A 26602-nucleotide genomic window follows, 5' to 3' on the forward strand; every position below is an offset into this window, starting at 1 on the left:
TGACCAGAACGAGGCTTACTATGGGTCAAAGTGACTGAGCGAGCACGATCCGTGGATCGTGTTCTATAGTCAGCCACATTGGACTTAAGGTTTCCCAAAAGTTTAAACGTAACGGTTAAAATATGACTTCGGAAGCGAGTACAACCGTTAATGGAGATAGCGCTGAGCAACCTCAGACCGTATGTGTTGTGTGCAAGAATGGTTTCGCGGGTAGGGAGCCGAAACTGATGCCGTGTTTGCATACGTTTTGTAAAGAGTGCATAACACCGGGAGACGATGGAGGTAAATATCTGTGTGTACGTGCTTGGGTCTTTCCGTACGCGTAAGTCCTTTTGAACATTGAATGATTACACTTTGTACAAAAGTTACTCCAGTGATCTCCCCTGTTATAGTGGTTTTCGTCTCAGAATGCCCGAACACCAATCCTATATGACAATGTCACTGGCGAATGATACGATCACATTGAACTCGTAACGCTGACAGACGTTGCATAAAGTTCGCACACACACACATCGCATTGAATCACACACAGATATGTGCAGTATTTGTCATGTAAATTGCTTTAGCGTCACAGGCTTCCATTTTCACATCATGTATATCCCAGTCTATGATTTCAGGGAAACTTAATGGTTGGTGACCGAACGTTTAACACTATAACAGCCCACGAGTTGCAATTTTTCTCGTAACTTTTTGTCACTGATAAACCATTTCGTTTACCAAAGTCACGTTTTCTGTATTTTGATTGCCAGAGGTCGACAATGTGACCCTGAGTTTTGACAGAGTATTAAAATTGGTTTAACCGCGTTTACTCCACGGTTTCGCCAAGCTTCAGGGCTTTAATTGGGGCATGGACCTAAAAAATAGACGTCCATGATCGGGGTCACAATGCACGACCTTGCCTCAAGGCCCTATGCTTTACATATTGATTTGACTTCTTATGGTTATGCAATGGCTTCAGTGACCTATGTACGATAACAACTTCACAAGCGAAAGAAATGTAGAGGTGGGGGAGGGGGCCCAAGACAAGATTTTAGTCTAAGTTGTTGAGCAAGTTGAGTGAGGTTCTCTCAAGTATATCTCTACTTCACGTTAAAAATTTCAAGTCGTTCCTTTGACTTTTTAAGGGTATATAAGGTAATAAACCCTTTGAGTGCCCAAGTCAATATTTGTCACTTTTCAAAAATATACCACAGTAGGGTGACCGGACGATTTTTAAAACTGAATTTTTTGCCAAAATCTTGATTGCACCTGTTGAAAGTGCTGGTACAAAGTCCAAATCTGAAAAAATAATTTGGCTAATTAGCATAATCACAATTTGACAGCCTCTGGAAAATCAAAGTTTCCAAATCTTTCCCTGAGAATATTGTAATGAGGAATAATGAGACAATATGACCAAAAATCGGATCAAATATTGTTAAAATGGCTCAAAGATGACTCGCTGTACAATAATTAGTCCGGTGAAAGGTGCATCGATAGTTTCCAAATTATTTCTGTGCGAATATTGTATGGGTTGATGAGTCCCAGTGAAAGAAAATGGAAGATTGTCCTCACGCTGACCTTTGTGTTTACAGTATCATGGATACAAGTCATTGTTTCTGGTCAAGACAGGTGCGCACCGGTGAAAAAGCACGTTGTTCAAGTACGGCACTATTGCGAAATTTACTTCCTGCTTTGGAAAACCGTGGGCGCTAATTTGCGCTATATAGCTGAGCTTTTTTAGAGCACAAAACAAGTAGAAAAATATCATAGGTACAATTTGCCCGCATGGCCATTCCTTCCCTCCTGGAAAATGATGCCAAAAGTCATAGCCGTTTCAAAGTAAAAATTTCGTCAGCAGTTTCTCGGAAGAAAAAAGACCTTTTTAGGAATTTTTGCACTCATCTTGACTTCCTAGTCTTCCAACATTCACTATGAAATGCAAGTGTTTCCGTTCATGCGATCTCTCATAGTGACCGTTCGCGTGCGAGTAGACGACTTTCAAGATGGCGTCCCCTTCTGACGTTTGTTGACAAAATGTGTTCATAAACTTCAAGATTTTCACGTCATTACCATGTTCATAGACATAAATGTGCAAAACTTTTTCATACTTAAGGTGAATTTGTACAATTTATCACTACCTGGGTCCCCCTTTATGCCTTCGATTTCGAGCATTCACTCTCAGAAAACTTGTGTCAGCCCCATTGTAGGGAATAGGAGGGCCTCTCGTCCGGTCACCCTAACCACAGACTATCTTTTAAAAGTCCAGACAATTTGTTTACAAGTAGACTTTTCCTCAAATTCTGATAAAGAAACTGTAGCCAATGAAAAGTTATCACCATTTAGTCTCAAATTTTCCTTTAGTCTAAAATTTTCAAAACTATTGCGGAAAAAATCATAAAAATTAAGAAAATGGTGTGCAAAAATTTAATTGGAAAAATTACAATACTAAAGGAATGTAGGCCAGAATGTATATTTTTTTATTATTAGACAGACTGCTTGAAACAAACGTTTTGGCAAAAATGGCTGATTTATGACTGCCAAATTAGACAGCTATGAATACATTAACTTTTTAGGTCAGGACATGTCAAATCAACCAAGCTCATAAGTTCATCGGTTACACACACACAAACCTTTGTTACATAACATACACTACGATGTCAAGTCACCAAGACAGGCCAGTGAAAACTCATGCTGGTCTTAGGGGGTTCTTTCAGTGGACACAATCCTTTCATTTGGCTTTATGAGTACCGGTATGAAAAAACATGCCCTGAGAGTGATATATGACCTTGGCAGGCAAACTATGGAAGCAAGCCCTCCAATAATTGATTACCTGATATGTTGGGCAGCCAGGCCATAGAGAGGGCCACTTCTGTGTCAGTGAAGTAGTAGACCTTCTTTATGTACAGAAGCTTGGGTTTTCTTACACCCTGTCCTATGAAGTTCATAGTTCACCATCAGGTCAAGTTTGTTCAAACTTGTCAAGAACAATAAGTCCAATTTTAACAAAAAATGAACATTAAAGACCCCTGAAAACATACATGTATGTAAATGTACATTTACTGTAAACATGATTTTGGCCGACTAACATTGCCATAGTATAACAGATCAAGCGAAGTGGGTGAAATATGTATGGTTTTGACACAATACTTATTTTTACTGCAAGTAATTATTACTAACTTTGCAAATTTAAAAGTTATACTGTCTGGCAGGGAAAGGGCCAAAAGTGATACTGTCTGGCAGGGAGGGAAAGGGTGAAAGAGGTCGCAGTCCCTGTATCTGCACCTAGAAGTGTAGGCCTTCAAAACTGAGTAGTATTATCAATGTGCTAGGTAGCACAGTTTATTTCTTGAGTAAAAAGTAATGTTATTTCCTCTACTGATTTTCCTCAATGTACATTATTGTCCAAACAGCTACAGTATGTGTACATGTATTTAACATTACTTGAAGCCTTGCAGTATGGTACAAGAGAGCATCCATCAAGTGGCAATACAAGTTTGAAATTTCAAGTGTACAATTCAGTTGCGGTCACACTCACCCGCCCACACTGACCATTTCTATACAAACCACAATGCTCCCAACAGTTTTGTGTAAGCAGCCCCTATGGTTTACATACATGTATACATTGTATGTTTGTTATCATTGTGTGCACACTTGAAGAGGTGAGGCCATAAGAATTATTTGTACACAACCATGGATTCATGCATATTACATTAATCACTGTATTCTATCTACATTCACTCTATTCTGTCTATGTACATGTATTCATATCTGTCAACAAGGGTAAAATTGACGGTCAGTTTATTGCCAGGTCAAGCCTATACAATAACACAAACACACGCACTGACAATACCCTATGCTATACTTTGTCGTTAAATCTATTTGTTTCTAATATTGCGTGCTGTTGCTAGCAGTATGTTTAGTAGCAGTATTATCTTGAAATTCGGCATCTGATCTCTGCGCAAGACTAATTGCCCTCAGCAGTATTGCCAATGGACCACTTCCCTGGGATTACTGCAAAGTGAAACTGGCTATGCTACATGTACATGTAGTTCGTTGAGCTAGACTACACAACAAGCTTGAAATGTTGAGGGCAGAGGCACATAGCTTAGCCAATCATTGAAGGGGGCTGTGACAGTATGAGAAAATCTGACAAATGGTGCGCATTGAATCTTTCAGTACCAGCGACAATGGACGCAGATTTATTTTAACTAAACACAATTTCCTGGTAGAGCATCCATGAAAGCATGTGTGAAGTAGTTATTTTGGTGTTGTGTTTTGTACAGCCCTTTTCTAAAGAATTGCTACTGGCCGGTAAAATTTCAAGCAAGTTCTGTAAATTGGGAAGAAAGTACAAAAGCTATATTCAGTAATGATGTAATTTTAATGACATTTAAAGTGTGCAGTTGAACGTAACCCGTATATCTTATGGCCAAGAAAATATTTGTTTCCCCTTTGTGGGCGTCGCTGTAGTTGCTAGGCTCCATTACATGTAGTCAAACTTGATAGTGTTATGGACATTGGCTGATTGGATACTTTTGCCAAATTTACTACCATTGGCTTGTTACTAAGGGTGCAGTCATTGTTGCTAGGGAAAACAGGGTAATGTCTAAGCTGTGTGTTATTAAAGAGAAGAAATCTTTTTCAAGTTTACTAATTGGCCAGAAACGCATTAGTTTTGCCATTGCTATGGCCATGATCATGTTACTAGGATATGCTATTATAATTGTCATTCACACATACAAAGTACATTTGCTGCTATAGGCATGGCCATTGTTGCTAGGAAAGTAATATTTTGCTTGATGGTATACGTGGAGCAGCCATAGCCATTTTCACTTTGAATAGTTTGAAGGAAAAGACCTGTAGGAAAGTGAAAATTTGTGCTTGTTCTGTAATTGCACTACCAATCCATTTGGTACAGGTTTTAAGGAAGCAAGTTGCTTGCAAGCTAGGGGGACTGTGTTGATACTGTATGAAAATAGCCAAATACAATGTGTGTCATGAATATACATTTGTGGGACAAATTTTGGTTCTATATCAACCTTTTTCCATAAAAACCTCTAGCCCTTCTATGTAGCCTCCACTTGATGATTAGTAAGGTATAAGACAGTTAAGTATTGCTTCAAAACTGTTTTGTTAATTGTTTCCTTTACAGAACTGAAAGTTCTCAAGTTTCTTTTCATAAATGGCACATTACCAGTAAATGCAATGGCTCATTCAGGAGATGAAGATAGTTTTGGAGATTTTTAAGGATAAATCAATATAAAATGTGAGGAAAGTTGTAAAATCCAGAATTACTGGGAAAATGAGTTCTCCCAAGCAGCATACCAGCAAAGAATTATAGAGTAGAGTAGAGAGTAGTCTGTCCCTGGTGAGGTGTAGACTTCAGTATCCATGTAGGAAACATGAATGCATCTGCAGTATTTCTCGGACTTTTTTTTTCCTGCCAGTTAAGTGTATTTGTATATTTGCCTAGGTTGTGGTTTGGTCTAAATGCATCTTGTCACAGTGGAAAAACCTTGTACATTGTACATGTATGACCTTCGTGCTCTGCAGCATGACCTTATGACCTTTCTGTCGTGGGCAATGAAATCAAATAGCAAAGTTGCTATTTATCCTGCACAAATTGACTTGTAATTTTCCGATTTGTTTGTCAAAACTGTCACTTTTTTAGAATTAGAAAAAGTGTACAAGTACATGTACATACTTTCATCTCTGCATATTAGTGGCTGGTGTTTTCTACACAGTGGATCAATTCTGTATACATGTGTGCAGAGACATGGGATCAGTGTGTTGAGTAAGGCATGCCTTTATTGGCACTTACATGTAGTGTGTGTACTTGTTCTGCAAAAATCCTCTGCTTTGTCATGCTGCTGTTCTTGCTTTGTCATGCTGTTGTTCTAAATGAATACACACTGTCACCATAAGTCAATACAGTGTACACACATGTTTTCTTGACCTGTCTAAGTGCCTGTCATTACGGGGGTAAGAAAAATCTATCCAGAATTGTATGGCCCTCAGTCCAGTATCAGTATATATTCAACCTTGTTTGCTAATCCCACATGCATGTATACTGTATACACTTTATACTATAAATCTAAAACCGCATGACTACAAATTCATTTATCTACTGGACAAGTGGATTGGAAAAAATTCACAAGCCAGAGGGAAAAAAATTAGGTCCCCACATTGACCAATGAAATGACTGTCATCTAATAAAAGAAACGCTTTTATAATAATCCTGTGAAAGTTTGTTGTTTATTTACATCCGAGTGTACATTCTGGGTCTTTCCATTTCAATTCTCAGAAATCTGAGCGAGGGGTTCCTCAAATTCGTGGTACTCCTGAATAAGTAACAGTTGTACCAATCAAAGGATAATAGAGTCTGCTTCGGTCAATGGATCATGTTGTTCACCCAGGGTTGTGAGCTATCACCCGTGAACTGCCATTGATACGTCTTGGCATGGCAACACATCTGGCATATTGCCATCGTTTGGAGCATGCTATGATGTGACAAATTATCTCATACATATACAGATATGACGCTCCTATCACCATGGAGAACTTCTTGTGCAAAACAAGGCTGCAAATTCCCTTTCTTATACATGTATATGTCATCATGATAGGACCTTGGCTGTTATAAACATGCAAATCTGACCGACTTCTGGTGTTGGGTCAAGTCCTTGTAACTGTAATCTGTTATACATGCACATTGGTGTAAATAGCCACAAATCCTGAATTTGTTCAGGGCCTTTGTACGCCAAGTGTAAGGTGTTCATTCTCAGTGGTATTAATCGCCAACATTTCAACTTTATCACTGCAAAGTTTCATTGCCAAAGTCATAACTGTGTGAGCTATTGGTTCATGTGTCATACCGCGTTCTGTAGTTTTAATATTTCAAGTCACAGTGGAACATACACGTACATACATGAGTATAATATATAACTTGCAGCTAATGAACACTAAGGTTAAGATAACACTTCGAACAAAAATGTCATTTGAAAGTGCAAGACTTTCACTCTTAGTTTCTGTATAGAGTAGTCCGTTAAAGAATCAGTGGACATTAGAGAGAACTTGCACCGTAGTAGTCCTAAATGGTTGACCTGGTTCAGCTTTGTGAAACAATTGAAATCCACAACTTCAAGTTCAAGGGCAAACCTCAATGAATGATCACCTTAGACCATGAAAGGATGCTTGACTGAGTCAGGCTTAAATTCTCAGGCAGACTTGTCCCAAGTCAGAAATTGAAAATAAAACTACAATTTTGCTCAGATCAAGTCAGTGGAAATCATTACACACACTTGTCTCGCTCAAACATGCAGTATGCACCAAGTGCAGTGTACTGTACACTGCACTTTTTGCATACTCTTATGTTTGAGCAAGACAAGTCTTGTGACAGTGTGCTACATGGGAGTCGGTCTCGTCAAACGGTCCAATCTTGTAAAATATGAGATGCTCACATGTGAATTCAGTTAAGAAATACATGCTGTACCAGGGAGATGGAAATATTATGCTCTACTACTTTTTAGGTACCTGTGATAAGCACCCAAAAATTGAAAGACTTCACCTTTTGCACAAACTCTCCTCAAGAAAACTTCGAATTTTTCTTTCCAAATGAAAAATGAAAAATCGGGGTCTCCTTGAAAAATTCGGCACAAGAGGCAAAAAGTTACTTGTATCTACCAACATTTGAAATTCAATGTGGCCACCATACCTTTATGACAAATTTCAAATGAACATAATAGACGTAAAAATTTAGGATTATACATGCATCTGTCAATTTTACAACCTTATTTCAATAAAACTATAGACAGCATTATGTGTTCCCCTACAAAAATTGGTCTCGGCAGTAAAACAGGTAGTATAAATGTGTCAGCTGGGACCAGGGCCAACCCAAACATGTCCAACATTGTCTGTACTTAAAATTATCACCTTGAAGTGTTTTCATGTGCCTTAAAGTCTCCTTGGACTAGATAAAACTTGCCTGATACTTGCCCTCTCATAATGTGTCAATATTGAATTTTTCCAGGAGATAGGACTACAATGTACATGCATATTCAATCACAGCAGACTGTGTTGGTGTGAATTTTACCACTTTACAAACTCGGTACTTGATGTACATGTACTGTACATGTAAGCTTTGCACACACTTTCACCAGTGTGTAGATATATAGTCCCACCTGTATGGTATTGTATTGTCTTTACATGCAGGGACCAAACTTCACAATGCGCCATTCAAGATCACACTTGCATTAACCCCTTGACTACATCATTGCCACTGTTATAAGTGTTAAACGATTTAACAAACATATCGTGAACACATACAACTATACATGTAGGGGACCTGGACAGAATTTTTTGCGCGCAAGAAATATGAAAGTAATTCCATTGTGGTGCAGAAAAGTTCTGACATTCTACATAGAATCAGATGTATAGTACATGTACACAAAATATTGTCATTAGAGTTGCAGCAAACATTTTGAAGCAATAAGCTGGTTTACTAGTGTTCCAAATCGGACAAAAGCTCTAAAACATTCATCTTTCCTACATGTAGTTGTAAAACATTGGTACGTATCCCCCTTCCATCCCCTGTACATCCCATCATGTGTATATTGTATGGCCTAACTTTGCCTTGCAAAGCAACACACAGTACAGTGACAGAAACATCAGGATTTGCAGTGAGAAAGATCGACGTGTGCTTTAACGTTACAGGATGCATGCAATATCCATGTATCCACAGTGAACAAAAGCAGTACATTACATTAAGGCCCAATAACCAAGTGCTCTATCCTACTATTCCTAGTGTCTGTAGTACATGCATTTGTTATTGCTGAGATGACTTGCATACCACATAAAATTTTTGTGAACTGGTTAAAAACTGTGATATCATATTAACTTGTACAGCACTGCTTATGCTGTATGTCATCCAATATACATATACTAGTGTAAGTTGTAAGAATTTACGTTTCCCCAGGATTTTCTGGTAAAGGGGTGACTAATTTGCATAACAATAAATGTAATTGTTATGGTAATGCTTTTTTTGTTTACCCAAAATGAAAGAGTGGTGGCCATCACTCTATAATTGCTCTATGGAGAACACTAAGAAAGATACGTGCATAATCTCCAACCTCATTACATGAATTTACTCGCTAAAGTTTGCTCTAATATCATTTCACAGCCATTAGATGTCCGACATGCAAACAGGAGGTCAGAAACCCAGCCAGTCTCATAGACAACTACTTCATGTTGGACGAGATCAGCATCAGTGGCGAGAACACGACGACCAGTACTACAGAATCTGAGACAAAGTGTACCAGCTGTGACGACAACGCCACGGTCACGTCGTACTGCGACGACTGCTCGGAGTGGCTCTGCGATGCTTGTGTGCAAGCCCATCAAAGAGTGCGAGTCACAAAGGACCACATAATCCAGCCGAAGGAGTCGGCGGAGGCGGCGCAGAAAGGAACGTCAATGAGTCCGGGAAGTTTTCGCGAGAGGCCTTTAATGTGCCCCTTACACAAACAGGAACAGTTGAAGTTGTACTGTGAAACGTGTGATAAACTGACATGCAGGGACTGCCAACTACTAGGACACAAAGAGCACAAGTAAGTAGTAATACATATAAAGTGTGTATGAAAACATCTTTTTGAATATTTTAAGACCCCTGAAATCATACACGTAGTTACTATAAAAATGATTTTTATGGACTTGTACATTATATTTGTACAACTTGCCCAGTGGGTAAAAATATACATGGTTTTATACCAACTTTGCTTTTTACTGACTTCGCAAATGGAAAAGTGATACTGCCTGGCAGAATTAGGGTTGAGCTACTGTATAAGGCTGAAAATATAAAATTTTCTCATCAGCTTTTTAAACATCCAATACACTTGCACTGTTATCATCTGATTTCACTAGATATTACAATAGACTTCTGTAGTCAATAAAATGCAATGCTTGCTGTGACCCCAAATTAATCTAGAATTATTGCTACAAGTTATGTTGGCTTCCAAGCAAATACATGCAATGTACGTACATGTAAATGCATACACACCTGTGGTGGCCAATGACCTGAAGGCCATTTTCAGAGTGAAATTGTTTGTACTGTGTAGGTTTCATATGATAGCATGTAATTTGAAATCAGAAAGTTTCTTTGTGTATCCTATGGTACACATTGTACATGTAGATGTAAAACAGGGTCAACCTGAGGGCATTACCCTCCCAATAGAAAAGGAACCTAGAAAAATGTATCGTATTTCCTTGTTTTATGTAGAATATTTAGTCCTTGAACAACTGTTTCATTGCTACAACCCATACTGTATATTGTTCTAAGTTCAGTATATCAGTGTTTTTTGTCAGGGACAGCACCCCGTAATATTTCCTGGGTTCCTTAAGAATATCAATTCTCATTTTGGAGGACAACAGACATGGAAATGGGGACCAAACACCATTAATTATCTTACAATGTGCCAAATCCTAGCAAAAAACCGTGCATTTGTTGAACAAAGATTGTTTGTAAAAGTTTAATTTGGTTTCTTAACCCATTGACCCTGTTTGTTTGAATCGCACCAGGACACTTAAAGTTTCTTGTTCGTGCTTTGCAAGCCTGAAGTGAAAGAGAGTGTATTTTCGCATGAGTGAAAATTAGTGGGTATATACATGTACTGTAGTTTTGATATATAAAAGAAGGCCGGGTATGGGAGGGGTGTGTTTCCCAGGCAGCCTCCTGTTGCCAGCCATAGTATGTACATGTACATACCCTTCCTTTACCCCTATCCCTGTAATTCCCTGTATATGTCAGTTACTAGTGAAATCAGTGTCCAATCTGTGTTCGCTAATCTTCATTTTTGCCTGAAAGTTGCCATTACTATAATGATGCAAAATATAATGGAATCACCATATATCCAAGATTAAGTATGACCAGGAAGTTATCACTGAAAAAAACAAACTAAGTCTGTTCTGTTTTGCATGAATGACCTGTACATGTACAAGTTGCTTACATTATCATGCAAAGGGACTGGGAATCTTATTTGTAACAATCAAAGATCACATGTCAGCACGTGATATCAGATCTATCACTCAGATCAAAATAAGCTGTGTGAGCACTGTCTGCAGGGACACAGGATATATAAGGGTGCACTTGTTTGGGCTGGTGGCACTGTAAGATATCATTATTACATGTATGTAATGCAAGTGTACTTCCCTAAAACGTATCATGGCTTTACCTGGATTTAGGTGCCAAACAAATTGTAAATATCAATTTGTATGTTGATATGAAGTTTTAACCATGCTTTCTTCATTTTGCCTTTCAGATATCAGTTTGTGAATGAGGCTGCGGCAAGGCAAAAGGGGACTATGACAGCCTTCCTCCAGAAACTGGAGGAGAAAAAACAGTTCATTGCCAATGCTCACAAGAGAATCCAAGAAAAACAAAAACAAATAAATGAACTTGAAAACAAGACAAGTCAGGATATACGATTATTTATGTTGACTCTGATTAATGAAGTAAACAGGAGGGCGAAACGGTTACTGGCCGACCTCAAGGAGACGTGTGCTATTAAAAAGAAACGCTTGGAAGTGCAGGCACAGGAGGTGCAGCAACTAGGGAAACTGCTTGATCATTGTATGAACTTCACCACGAACACTGTCCTGAAAGGAAGCAATGCTGCATTGCTGTACAGCAAGAAAACCATTCTACAGCAGCTTGTGAATGTACTTCGCATCCCGTGCAACAAGACGCCGATCTTCGGAATGGACATCAAGTTCCTCTTTGACATGAACAACGCCACCAAGCAGATTTCTAAGTTTGGGGTGTTGTTGATCAGCGACGCGTCGGGCCAAGGCAGCAACCCGAGCAACGTGGTTCAGCAGCTGAATCGAGCCATCCAGCAGGCACCCCGACAGGCTTTCTTGGGTGGTGGTGGGGGCGCTCATCCAAACCAATCACCACCGCAGTACGGACAGATTCTCTATCAGCAGCAGCAGCAGCGACTCAAGCAGCAGCAACAGCAGCAGCAGCATCAACAGCAACAGCGACAACATCAGTGGCAGCAATTGCAACAGCGAAAGATCACCCTACAGCAGCTTGCCAATCAGAGGCAACAACAGCATCAGCCTGGCATGCCCCCTGCAGCACAGATCCCCACCTCTATGTCAGCAACTATGAACAGCCCGCCAACAGCTCCTGTCAACCAGTTTCAACGTCAACTGATTCAGCAGGGTGAAGTAAAACAAGAACCGCCTAGGCTATCACACATGCCTATGAACCCAAAGCCGCAAGTGCAACCTAGGTTGATTGCCCCGAAACCGTCACCAACACAAGCGACTGTGTTACACGGAAATCCGGTCATTTCTAACGTTGTATCGTTTGGCAACCTGACGCGTCTGTCGCCAAGCACCCTACGCCAGCTGAGTCCCTCAGTCCGCGACCTTCAAGAGGCTGTTTTTACGCATATGCCGCCTGCCCAGGGGAACAACCAAGTGAGCAGTGCCAGTGGGGGCGACAAACAACTGCCTACAAGTCCCCCTACTATGCCTGTGACTATTCCATTCAACCAAGGACAGCAACAGGAGCACGTCAGCTCTGCCAAAACTGAAATCAAAAGTGAAGCGGAATCGCCACGGGAGAAACCGTCGTGTAGCTTTGAGAAAGCTGCACGAAAGGGGACCCCTCCGCTGAGTACAGGCTCTGGTCAAGTTGACACAACAGGGCTTCATTTAGGCAGCTCTCGGCCATCAAGCAATGCCTCCTCTTGGTGAGTCCCACTCAATTGAATATTACTGTAAGCCCTTATCCTGCAGGGTCTGTTACATAGGTATTGAGCTAAAACGTGCGTGTATTTTCACCTACTTCCTCAGGTGTTATCCGAGGGTTACTCACCAAAAGTCATATTTACAATATCTTAAATTGAGTTGTTACTCATGCCTTACTGAGAAAATTGGTGAAATGGAATATGTCTTCTTGAAGTTATCTTATCTATATGATAGAGGACCTCACAATACATTTTATACTTTGATGGTGTGTGTTTTGCAGTGATGGTAGGAGCAGTGTCACTTCCGAGCCCAGCACAAGCAATGTACGTGTCAAACAGGAACCTATGAGTGCGGATGAGCCAAGTGCCTGTGGTGTTGTACCGCTGGATGAGCCAAGTGCCTGTGGTGTTGTACCGCTGGATTTCACTGTCAAGAGAAGTGACAGCCATATAGAAGACGATGATCCCTTGTCAATGTTTCCAGTAAGTCGACTTTGATGTGTAAATTTTCATGGTATCCTGCAGAGGGCTTTCTAACACAGCAGTACTGAGCAGGGTTTTCCACAAGGGGATTATGAGGGGCGGGCAGCTACTCAGTTTTTGGAACAATCTTTTCATACATTAAGAACTGTACTAAAGAATATAATTTCACAACAAAGTAGTATTCAAATTATGCATTCTTATGTAAATTAGCTATACATCTGTTGTTCAAAACTGTTTGGAACACAGAACACTGCTGCACAATCAAAAGTAAGACATTAGCACTGAGGCATGGGGAAGGGAACGCAAGCCATTTCACCAATTTCCATATTTCCGCATGATTTATCATACCTGAGAAACTCCCCTTGGCTGTATGTGTTTTAGTATTTGTTATGGACAACAGGATTGGCTTTCCACACGGTAATTATCCCAAGAGAAAACATCTGAAGCCTAACTTCTTTGCCAGCCTAATTGTTAACCACAGGCCCAACAAAATGGCCACAAAAAGAGCACAGTGAAGGAAAACCATGGTGGCAAAATGCTGAACCAGTTTTCCATATTCATTCATGTACTGTCCTTTTGAAGGCTAAAACCAGTGACAGTGTAGATGCTTGCTGTAACATGTACATTCTCAAAAGACCATATCATCACACCCCTCTCCCACCAGTTTCCATTGAACATACAGGTCCAACCACAACCTTGAGGGGCTGAACATTTCAGTGTCTGTGATTCCCAATTATTGACTGTCATCATAGTCAGTCATCACATTGTACATGTACAACACTTGTCTGTCTACATTCACTGTAAGCCAAGTGAAGGATTTTAGTCAAGGATAAGTGAAGCTATAAACGCCACCAGGGTTTCTGATTTAGTTTCTAAGGTTCCACAACGATATCAAAATAATCAAATTATGAGACAGCAGCAATTTCACTTTAAGATAATGTAGAACTTGTGGCATATCTGAACTCCATGAAGCCCTTTTAGGATTTCTAGAAAGTTCTGTTGATAACTGAACAGCACTTCATGTGCATGTCATGTGCAAATCGTCTTGAGTCAAGGAGAAGTCTCTAGATTCAGTGACATGTCAATTTCATGTAGGGGCCTCACTGGTTACTCCTTCCTGACTGTTTTCTTGTGTTCCCGAAATATTTGCAAATAAAAGCACTGTGAGTGGAGAAACCAACCCAAACATAAGACTAGTTCAGAGAAATTCTCTGAACACAGTTCAATATCATATACCGGTGCAGCACTCAGTGCTACTCGCTTGTACACCTGTATCTGTATGCAGTACATGTAAACACTGATTTCTTTTCATTTAAGGAACTTCTTGACATTGCAAATCCTGCTACCACACAACCAGAAAAGGGCGGCAAAGGTAGTAACCTTGGCAACGAGGGCAACGAAGTGCCGGAATCTCCTGAACCAACAGCAGGGCCCTCAGAAGAGAGGGCAAATGATGATGAGAGCGAGGATTACTGTGCGTGCTGTCACAATGGCGGTGATCTTCTGTGCTGCGAGAAATGTCCCAAAGTCTTCCATCTACAGTGTCACATTCCATCACTCACTGCCACGCCAAAGTAAGCCCTCTCTGTGCACACTTGTGGCTCTTTTGACTCAGGTCTAAAAAGTATGCCGTTGTCCAAAAAATAAGTTACATATATGTGTGTTGCAGGGAGTAAAGGCACCAGTTAATATATTTCAATATCAAAAAAATACACAAGGCCATTCATTTTATATGGACAAATCTTTCTTGTCATTGAATCTTAATCGAAAAGGATACTTTTATCCTACATACAAACATACCTGTGAATGTCTACCAATATATGTGTGTACAGTAAAATTTGTCAGCGTGCCACACTTCCTTAAACAATAGTCTGAAGAATGGAAAATATGTCCAGAATGCAGAGGAGAATTGAAACAGGAGAGTTTGGCAATGTTGTCCAAAGAATGAGTGTTGTTTGAATTAGGTCATTGGTATAGAGTCATTTTGAAGGACAGGCTGACAACATTTTTACCTTCTCGTGTCTATTATAGACAGAGAAGGTATTAGAGTTGAAAACCAGTATGCTGCTGTCAAGAACTTCCGTCTGTCAAGATCCGTTGACGGCATGCCATTGTGATGGGTCATATCATAAACTGGTGGGGGTTGTTCATGGCTCAGGTTGAGGTGTGGGAGAACGATTTTGAGCTATGACAAAAATCAGAAGGGACTTAGCGACATAGCCACAGTGTTAAGCCTTTCTCCAAGGTTTCTTAGTTGACTACAATCTATTACAGACTACTGAGCTGACGTTAGGGGTACTCACTTTGTGTTTGCTCACTCTGTGAGCGCTAGTGTTTGGTACTGAATCTGGGCCTGTTGCATAATCTGCAGAGATGATCATATGCCTCCGAGTCTGAAAACTGTCATTGTGTAAGCCTGTCGGCATTTTCCTTGCATTTTTTCTCATTTAATTTTGCAAAATATCGGCGAGTACCTCAATATTTCAAGATAACCCTTTCTTCCCAATCGTTTCCTGGAGTTTCAGAGTCATATGAACGAAAATGAGTGAAAGTTTTAGACAGGAAAATCGGACGTCGGCCATGTTCAATGTTTACAGTACAATCAGAAGTTTACGTGGAGGAATTAACCAACAAACACAGGAGTGTTCATGATGCCCGCCCTCTAGAGGCAGACCCTCCTATATGAAGTACCACATTTGATGCTTGTGGAAAGCTTGACCACACAATGGAGCATTTAAACTTTTAGAAAATGACAAACTGAATAAGAAGGTATTCAGAAAATGTCAAATACTGAGGAAAAATGCGCAAATATTCAAAATAAACAGGTTAACTGATTGGTCAGCTATAAAAAACAATGAAAATGTTTATGATCAAAAGTTTTTGAGATGCGCACATTTTAACAAATACAGAAATTATTAACATTATAAATATAAGACCAAACTATTTTTTCAGGGATGGGACAGGTTGGAAATGAGGGTGAGAGACAAAGGCACTCCTATTGCTGCATGTGGATGCAGCCACACCATTTCATTTACAGCATACTTATTCACTGTGTTGTGTTCAAGTTCCATATTGTACTGACTGTCATACAAGGATAACATAAGCAAATCAAATCAAATTAGTTAAGGATCAATGCTGTTGTGGGATTTTGCTGAACATGGCTGATATTTCGCCCTATATATTTGGTATCCAGCAAAGGCATATTTTGATGTCAAGTCAAAATTAACACTACATTGCTGACAATATATTTTACCGTTTCTGCATGAATTTTTCTTTTTTAAATTATAGTATATTAGTACTTCAAACAGATTAACAGTTATCGTGATGTCAATCCATAATTTTACATCACAAAGACTGTAATTCTGCCAATTTCTTTGTTTTTCAGTCATTTTATAAATTTTGCACTGCACAAGATGATTGAACAAATTGCAATGTTTGAATTTGTAAACTCAAAGAATAAAAATCCTTTGGTCACAAATTAAATTATTTTTGAAAAGAAATTTACTCTTAAACACTTTTAGCATATATTCTTTACACGGTCATGTATTTCAAGGAAAATATGCCTATTAAAAACAGTAATTTCTTCACTTTCAATTTTTTTTCAATACTATGACAATTATCAGCCATGAGGTTATACAAACGCAAGACCAGATAGGCGTTTTTCATCATTTCCACAGGACTCTTTGGAAAATCCATTAAAAACAGTTAAAAGTTACTGGAAATGATCACTTGGTATACATTTAATTTACAGATGCCAGGTTGTGTATTTCACATGCACTCAGGTCAGTAAGGAAGTGCGTCATTACTATTTTGGACTGTTAATTCTTTTTCTGAATTGTTTAACTTTTTTCCACATTGAACTATCTTTAGGCAGTTTATACTGTAGCTTAGAATTTTTTTGATTGATGTATTTAATCATCTTTTGGGTTCTTTGGGTCCATATCCCACCTCATGCCCCTACATCATCAACTATTTACCAACAACTCCATGCCAACAACCAATTACCTGACCTGGCCACCACATTAGAGAAGGTACAGCGTCATTGACGGTATTTTTTGTAAGGTGGCATTTCTATCAAATATTTGTATGTGTTTGTGTGTGTGTGTGTGTGTGTGTGTGTGTGTGAGAGAGAGAGAGAGAGAGAGAGAGTTTGTGAGATTGAGTGAGAGAGTGTGCCAAAGAGGATGTGTAAGAGACAGAACAGGGAAGTTAAGATGCAAGTGAACACTGATGTTTCCAGCATTAAAAACATTGTACAGTGTGTTTAACTAGTGTCAAAGAAATTCCTCAGTTAAAGGAAAACAGTGCTAAATTCTAGTAGCCCATTTCCGACTTTTAAAAATGTGTAAATGTAAATAACAGCCATGGAAGGTGTTCCCTGACAGCTTTGTTTCTCCGTAGCCTATTTACACATGCCCTTTTTTGTGGCAAATTGATCCAGAATCTAGATATAGTCACTTTGGAATGCAGCAGTGAACAATCCAATGATCAGGTTGCTATTTTAGTTGAACAAGATTTCTGCTGATTCACCCTTGAACTTAGTAGAAAGCCTACTCCCATATAGGCAGGGATGAACCAGGCGTATTACCAGAAATCAAGGCAGAAAGGGGTATCTGACATCAGCTGCCTTGTGCCGATGATGTAAATGTATCTTGTATTTCATTTCTGTAATGTTATCCTGTTTTTCCAGTGATACATGGATCTGTGGTCTCTGCCAAGAAGTTGCCATGGAAACACATCAGGATAAAGACGAGGACGGTTCCCTGAAGAGGAAAGCTAGTTCTGGACTGGATGAATTTGAAACCAAGGTACAAAAAATAATGTCAGTAGACTCCTCCAGCTCACAGGAAACTGATTGTATCACTTTGATTAGCTAATTAGTAATTTACATATTGCCTTGAGTTTAAATTGGAATTTATTGCGTCATTTGCATTGAGAAATATGACCTTCAGATTTAATAGCTCGAATTTTTCGTTAGTTCGTTTTTATTATCCTGCTTTTTTTTGTCAATAGTTGTATTTTGCTGATTTTCATGGATAGCCTAAAGTACATACAGGTACATTGTTTGATCTTAGTACCCAGGAAATACAAATTTTGTTTTGCAGACTTGATATTTGATGGCAACAGACAATATGAAATGAAATTTTTCCCACTTTATGAATCTTGCCGTGCTCAACACTGCATTCACAATGATGCTATGGGCAAATTTCTTGCTGATATAATGTTTCACAGAAAATTTACAATATATTGTATGAAATGCACTGTGTTTTAGAGCAAGATGTTGCAGACAATTCTAGTATCTGATCAGATGAAATTTAATTTTGTCTTTCCAGAATTATTATAATACCATCTCTTCAATCAGACGGCTTTGTCCAGACAGCAAATTTAATCTCTGGGCGTGTGTGTTTTGTTATTGCTTTCTATTAGCAAAGCTATTTAAATAACAATAGAAGACCATATGGTCTGACTTGGCGCCCTCTTGTGGCCACTGATAATATTTTGTCATGTCCCTCATCAGTGCCAGTTTGTAGAAAAGTTGCCACCTGTAAACATGCAATAATAATTTGTCATGACTTTTCCAGGTGTGCCAGAAAATTTTATTGGAACTCTTTTGTCACAAGGCCAGTCCACCCTTTCATGAACCAGTTCCAAAAACGGTAAGCAGCTGCGATGTATGTACTAATTTCTAACTCACAACTAAATATTTGCATTCATTTCCTTTCTACTAACTCAACTTTGATCTTCTGATTGTGTTATCTCTGCAGTGAACAATTATCAATGTGTTACTCATGCATAGAGCACTATGACCCAATGATTATGTCTGTGTCTGGTTTAGACCTTGCAAGACGATGTTTTGTGTTTATTAGTGGTTGCCATGGCAATGAAAAGTACCATCATAGTGATTAAAATTTTCCTTACAAGTAGCGCAGTGACCTTTCACCTTTCTTGTAATGCTATCTGTGGCATAGTACATTGTAGCACAACTGTTGCATTCAACGTTTATACGGTATTGTCTGTTGCACTATCTTCACTAGAGAATCATGTGATAAATGTGTGCTAATGGGGTGAAAGAATTTCAAAAGCACAATCTGAAAGCAATATTATACCGTACCAAGGGAGTGAATGTCTCTTTATTTTCAGTGAAATTCAGATTGGTAGATTTTTAGCTGTAAAGACATAGGAGCTATCTTTTGTGTTGCACTTTATTTGTTGGTTGATCTATTGTGGTAAAATGGAATACTTTCCTAGGAATACAAAACAAAAATTGTACTTTACAAAAACTGTTGTGATATATATAATTTTAAATACTACTTTGGTGTTAGATTTCATGTTTTGATAACTCTGGATGATTTTATTCACTTGCCAGGTTCCAGATTATTACAAGATAGTGGCCAATCCCATGGACCTCAGCACAATCAAACACAAACTAGAGAGCTATGAAAATATAGAAGACTTCATATCAGATTGTAGACTGGTGTTTTCAAACTGTGCCATCTTCAACGCTGTAAGTATTGCCTGTTGACTCAAAATGAAATTGTTGCGTTGTGTAGAGATAAAGGCAGGCATATGTGAGGCGGTCGAAGTTTGGACATGTTTGATTCAGGACAAATGCAGGTGCACATTTAGTATGCCTGAATCATTTTGTTTACATACCAGTGACACCCGGGAACTGGGAGGTGGTTACGCGTTGATCGTGATATTCACGATTTGCTTCCTGTTTTGTTTGACACGTATCCTTACACTGATCATTAATTGATTGCTTGACAGTAAGCAGTCAGAATATGTGTAGTACGTTATCTTCATGTCACAATGATAGACTGTTGCTGTGTGAAGTGAACTCAAAACGTCATTGAATTTTCCACAAGTTCAGTTGCAAAGTGTGTGCGGAGGTAGAAGCAAAAATTCAAAACAATGGAAAAATCTTAAAGTAATAAAGAAAATCATTTCCATGGTAACAAAATAACATAATAGTCTGTCTGTTCTGCAGTGGATGTCCCAAGTTAATTACTCAATTATTGAAGTGATGGCTGGAATTTGCAATTCTTGATTTCCTGTAAGCATCATCCAAAGATTTGAAACAGTGTGTAATATTTTAATTTATGATATTTCTTATGGAAGACCCAAAGTTTCATGTCAGCAGTGTCAGAAGTATAAGTTTGCCTGTACACATGGATACAGAAGAAGAGATTACATAAATTTTGCTTCTTTGATTCCCTGCAGCCGGATTCTGCCGTTGGTAAAGCTGGAAAGAGGCTGGATAAATTCCTGACAAGGCTGTTGGAGAGATACCTATCGGATTATATCGGCTCAACATCTGAACAGCCGCTCAGGTTCAACAAGCGGAAGAAGAGACCGAACGAAATTGTCCATTACCACTGATCAGGTTGCAACACTCAACAATAGTTTTATCAGGAATTGCTTGCCTCAATATTGTGAAGGAGGGAGTGAGAGAAAGAAAATGTGCCACAGAAAGAAACATTCAGATCAAACTTCATCAGAAAATCACATTTCCCCACAATGGTAGAAGCTGATGTTGGGTTTATGTAAAAATTATGGAGACTTTGTGGTGTTCACAATGCCTCACGTATACTGAAATCAACTTTTCAATTTTGGCGTGTTCAATGTTGTTGCAGAATTTGGGAGGAATTTTTAGAGTCGCATACACCAGTCTATCTGAAATTTTTAATTATTTGGTACTCTGTAGATGTCCAAGTTTGAATGGTGATTTTAAATTGAAGAGGGGTAGATAAGATTTAGCCAAGACAAACGTTGAGTGAAAAATTGCCATTTTCAACCCTAGAAGTGTGTAAAACTCACTTGTAAGATGGCAGTGCACCAGTTATCTTTCAGTTATAGCTCGCAGCTTGCTTTAATCACGTTCAGGTCAAGTCATTCAAATCTGTGTAAAATTCAAAGGACTGGTAAGCTCTCTGTCATTGAACTCACTGTCACTGACTGTCACTGACTGTCAGGTTAAGTCTGTGAAAAAATCCCCCAGTTTGTATGCGATAGCAGTAGAAGTCTGAGATGTGTCATGTTTATACGTATGTGTTCGGAGACTTCCAATGTTGAAGTCTGTTGAACCATGGACATTGTATTCATTGCTAATTTGTACATACTTAGTAATGGGTAAACCCAGCAGGAAAATGGTAGCCCTGATGTGCAGCATCTCGTAAGCTGTTATGCAATTGGGTGGCGAAATCTAACAGTTATAATTAAATAATACAAATAGACTCCCTAAGTTGCTGTGAATAGTGACAATCGACCAATCAGATATAACCTTCCGAGCACGATGCACATCAGCTGGAATGGTAAAGTGAATAATTTAACATGACCTCTGTGTGGAATACCAGGTGTAGCAATGGTGAATCTGCTACTTTTGAAGCCATGATCACAGAGATCTTTCTCTGAACTGTTGTTACCCTGAAATGTACACAAGAAGCTCTCAATGTCCAGAGTGTATCTTAATTCACAATTCAAGTCAACACAAATATAAGGCTGAAAATCTTTGCTTACCTTCATGGGAGAGGCCAGATTTATGAACAAGGAAAGTCGTACATGAAAAACCAAAAAAAATCATTCCGATAATTTAATCTAATGAACTTGTTTAAACTGCCTGGTTAAATCATAGTTTGAACTCTTCATTCAGATGTTTTCATTCTGATTGAAAATGACAGATGTAGTAGATTCTGTGTAAAAAATTTATAAATATTGCACTTCTTGTGATGACAAGCAGCGTCTGAGACTGTCAAAATGCACCATCGGCAGTACCAACACAGATGTTCAATTGTTAAGGATGTGCGGGATACCATCTACTGAGGGAGGTGTGTGCCCATGAGTGTTCTGGGTACAGTCGACCTTGGGATTTGTGTACAGTGGGTATTTTCTGGGTACCCTCAACCCTGGGATGTGTGATCATGATTGTTCTGGGTAACATCAAAGTTTGGATGTGTGCCCATGTGTGTCCTAGATATCAGCCCAGGGATGTGTTGTATACTGATCATGTGGAGATTTTAGCTGTTTGTTGTAGATGCTTCTGCAGTATTTTGCTTAAAGGGATACAGTCATAGGAACTGCGCTTAACCCTTTCACCACCATGGTTTGGTCGAAATCCATCGTTTTCTATTGTAAAGTTGGACCTGTTTACAGGGAATTGGGGGTGAAAAGGTTAAAGGTCAAATGGGACCCATATGACCAATGTAAACGCTGTATCCAAGGTACTATGCTGATTGATGAAACATAATACGTTTGTCATAATCTACATCGTTTTTGTCATAATCTACATCGTATAACTTAAATGTTGCAGCTATGATGATGAGGTGCATCTAGCACGAAATACATTGTTTGTAAACAAGAAACTCACACAGGCGCAGTTCCGATGATGGTTTCCCTTTAACAACGCCTTGTTTGTGCTGTTGTAAAAGACATTCGAATGTGGCTTCTAAGTCATAGTATCAGAAATGCATAGAAATGCATACATTTGTAAGTTACCCTTGTCTGTTCATTTGTGTGCCAGTTCCATATACTCACGGAAATGGTGTTGAGGCAACATTTTTCTTAAAGTGTGAAATATATTTATATATGCAGATAAAGAAGTGAAGCAATTGATGTTTTTTAAAATCATTTTGAATATATTTTCATCAATTTATGTAACGCTCTTTAAAGATGGTATAAATTTTAATTAAATTTATAGAGCCAAGCTGTTTCCTTAATTTCAAATGATTGCTGCAGTTTGCAGTGTCAAGTTGTGCTGTCCGTTTTATGTTTCCCTTCCAGAATTTTGAATTAGTACGTTCATTCTGATAAATTGTCTCATAATTTCCTGCCGCAATTTATGTCAGTGTTTCTTCAAGGGCCATAAATTCATATCAAAATAATTTACCACATGTCATTGTCTTCACTAGCAAACAGGCAGTACCTGTTGCTTCCAAAGATGGTTTTATTTTTGTGTAATTTGATTTTTTTTTAAGGTAGAATGTGCCTCAGGGACAGATATTCTAACTCAAACTTTTACAACACTTTTCTATTTTACCACTTGTTGGGGCTCATTATGGTGTTAGAAAAAAATTTCACCACTGTAGTTTTTTGAAAATCAAAAATTTGATTTTTCTCCATAGAGTTAAAGAGGGATGGCCACCACTTTGAATTTCAAATCAGTCAATTTGAAGTAATTTATGTCCCTAGTACCAAACTTTATACGGTGAGCCCCGATTTTTATTCTTGATTTTGAAAGAGATTTGCTGAAAGATTCGTTTAGGAACGTTTGAGCAACAGTCCACTTGCGAGGTGCATACTACCTTAATTAAATACAAATAGTACTTCTGAGCGAAACTTCAATTATCAGATGAAATTCTCATAACTGTACTGGGTTGATTCGAAAGTGTGATCGAACAATTGGGCTTACAGAATCTATTCGAAGTTACTTGTTGGTCTTGGCACACTTACCAATTTTTGATATTTCAGTGATATTGAAATCTCCATTCGTTGTATACCAATAGTTCCAAAGATTTACTACCAAGATGGCACACATTTGTCTGAGAAATTCTTTTCAAATGTTATGTTCAGTAGTGTTGACATGCAAAGAATCAAGTTTCTGTGTGAGTTGTAAATTTCTGTCCCGAATTTTTCTGATGCTAGCAACTCTTCAAAAATAGACCATAAAAATACTTATAGTGGTCAAAGAAGAATTGTGAAAATGAGCCAAAGAAAAATATCTTCATGAAGCACTTTTATATTATATTACCGTAAGATTTGTAAGAATTCTTACAATCATACTCAGATACTGAAGTCAATTTCTTATCATTTTAAATTGTGAAGTTGGACTGACTTTCTGAAGGTTGTGTTCAGTGAATATACACTGTTGAAAAAGACCTCTTTTTCTATCGTCTTTGAAAAGCCACTTAGTTAGAACTTTCATTCTCTCCTCATTTGCCAAAGAAAATATATTATCTTTAATTTGCTGCCAGTGTTGTTGTGTTGTGACAAAATATTGAGAGTAGTAGCCATAGAAACCATGTAAATACTTCCACACAAATTTCACTGTTGTGTTTATTTAGTAGAGAACTGCAATAATCACAGACCTTAGTACTATGAGTAGACTTATCTTTTTCACCTGCAAACATTGGCACAACCTTGATGTTTTCAAGCGTGGTAGAACGGAGTTTAGCCTGGCATTTTGGTCAGTGCTGAATTACAAATACAGAAATCTCAGACCACCTGTGGAGGTGTAGACTGTAGAGGAAACAGAACTGATCCAAACTTTTGTTAGTATTTCCTATGTGACTGGCTGCCTTTATTATTTGTTCCTTTACGTGGATTGGCAGCCACATTGTAACACACAGCTAAAACAAGTGGACTCTTTTTCAGTCTAGCACCCTTAGCCACAGAACTTAATATTGTGCACACACGCAGGTCTGCTGTACGACTGTAGTTGCCAGGAGTTCTCTCTAAGATCACCTGCGGGGGCCAAATGTAACAGTGCACCTAGGTACAAAAACACAACCACATTACACAAACTCTTACAACATCTCCCCACTTCGGGCTTCAAAGCACCATGGTCTACTTTATGGGTAGACATTTGGTGAAGACATGTCGACAAATAGGTTGTACCAAGAGCCTAGAGGGAGGGCAGATGTTAGGAGTTTGATGTCCCTCTTGTAAGCGGTACCCTGCTAGAAAAATTGGTGAGACTGAACAATTCTGGACCCACATCGAACAATATTACAAATCTCCACAAACCTAGGTGGTCAAGTTGCTTCACATAGCTAGGGGAGCCCCCCTAAGAAAACCTGATTGTTTTCATAATGAAAAACAGCAGGCCCAGTATGTGTCAGTTGAGGTGAATAATGATAATAGTGTATCATAATGATTTCTTATATCATGAAGAAACATTTCAGACACATCGCATGAAAAACTCCAAGTTACCTTGTTATGATTTTACTTAAACATCTATGCTATATTTATCTCTTTTGTATTTATAATACTTTAAATATATTTTGCACTCATGTATTTAGAGGCAAGGACTATATTAGTTCACAATAAATGCATTCTCGCATTCTTTTTAATATCAACTTGTGGCGTGAGTTTGAATGTTTGGGACATGCATCGTGAAGTTGAAAACTTAGTTTATGAAATGTATTTATTTATTTATTCTGTCATCCAAAAGGCCAAAGGACGGTCCAATTACAGGGTCAGATACCCACCACTTTGTCAGCCAGTGGAAACGAGGTGTAAAGTGTCTTGATCTAGAGCACAACACTATAGTCTTTAAAGGGAGTTAGTCGTCGGAACTGCTCTTAAAGGGGAAGTTCACCAAGGATGATTTTAACATATGTGCTAGCTTTGTGGTCACTTACCCTGGAAAAGCTATTTTCGCCATTTATAACTCGCAAGATTTTTTACAAAAACCGATAGAAATAGTACAGGAAGTTGCCCATGTAATTTGAATCATGGGAAAAAGCGCCAAACTTGGAGCTTGCATAATGTGATATGGAAGGGACCATTTTCCCGTGGGTATGGCATTGTCCACTCACCTATGCTTAAACCAGGCTGTGCGTATTTACATAACTTTTGTTTATACCGAGTATCCTTGCATAGACGATGATTCACTTATAATAAACTGTCCACTGTCAGATTTTGTGTTGCTGTTTACTACTGTGTTACTGTGAGTTGACAATGTGGGGGCCATACCCGTCCGGAAATGGTCCCTTCCATATCACGTTATGCAAGCTCCAAGCTTGGAGCTTTTTTCCCATGATTCAAATTACATGGCAACTTCCTGTACTATTTTTATCGTTTTTTGTAAAAAATCTTGCCAGTAATAAATGGTGAAAATAGTTTTTCCTGGGTAAATGACCACAAAGCTAGCACATATGAAAAAATCTTCCTTGGTGAACTTCCCCTTTCGCTATAGGGACCCCTAAGACCAATGTAAACACTGTATCCAAGGTTCGTTGGCGATTGATGAAAGTTAAAACATGTTGGTCATAATGCACATCGTAAAATTTAAATGTTGCAGCTATGTTGTAAGGCTGCATCTACATATTGCAATCGTGCATGAAATACATTGTAAACAAGAAAGTTGCACATGCGCAGTTCTGCCGACTTTTAACTCTTCTCAAAATCAAGGGTACAACTGGTAAATTTCATGAATTTCGCAAAATCATCACAAAACATGTTTTGAAGGCTAATATACCGATTTTTCTTAATTTTGACCTTGACCTAGAATTTGGAGTGGAAAGTAGAGCTGTTCGTAACTGCCCTCCAACTGGCATACATGGAAAATATGCCCTTCCACTGAATTTCGATGCCCACTGCCCTCCGTATAGTCTGCCCGCTCCCCACAACAATTCAAGCTTCCCGCTGCCCTCTCCCCACTACTGAAATTCCCT

The 26602-nt window shown here is 38.8% G+C and overlaps 1 protein-coding gene across 2 annotated transcripts; it reads left to right on the forward strand.

Annotated features, from left to right (window-relative positions):
• On the forward strand, nt 1–25282 carry LOC139138406 (E3 ubiquitin-protein ligase TRIM33-like). Of its 2 annotated transcripts, none has more exons than XM_070706777.1 (9): nt 1–282; nt 9155–9581; nt 11289–12731; nt 13010–13211; nt 14529–14785; nt 17902–18019; nt 18794–18883; nt 19579–19716; nt 20433–25282. In XM_070706777.1, exons 1-9 carry the CDS (start codon nt 123–125, stop codon nt 20589–20591), a joined length of 2994 nt encoding a protein of 997 aa, XP_070562878.1. In that variant the 5' UTR covers nt 1–122; the 3' UTR covers nt 20592–25282. The 2 variants fall into 2 exon arrangements, with proteins under 2 accessions (XP_070562878.1, XP_070562888.1); XM_070706787.1 differs by having other exon boundaries at nt 2–282; nt 18794–18868.
• The last annotated feature ends 1320 nt before the right edge of the window (nt 25283–26602 follow it).

This window comes from Ptychodera flava, chromosome 1, assembly GCF_041260155.1.
Source record: "Ptychodera flava strain L36383 chromosome 1, AS_Pfla_20210202, whole genome shotgun sequence".
Taxonomy (NCBI): domain Eukaryota; kingdom Metazoa; phylum Hemichordata; class Enteropneusta; family Ptychoderidae; genus Ptychodera; species Ptychodera flava.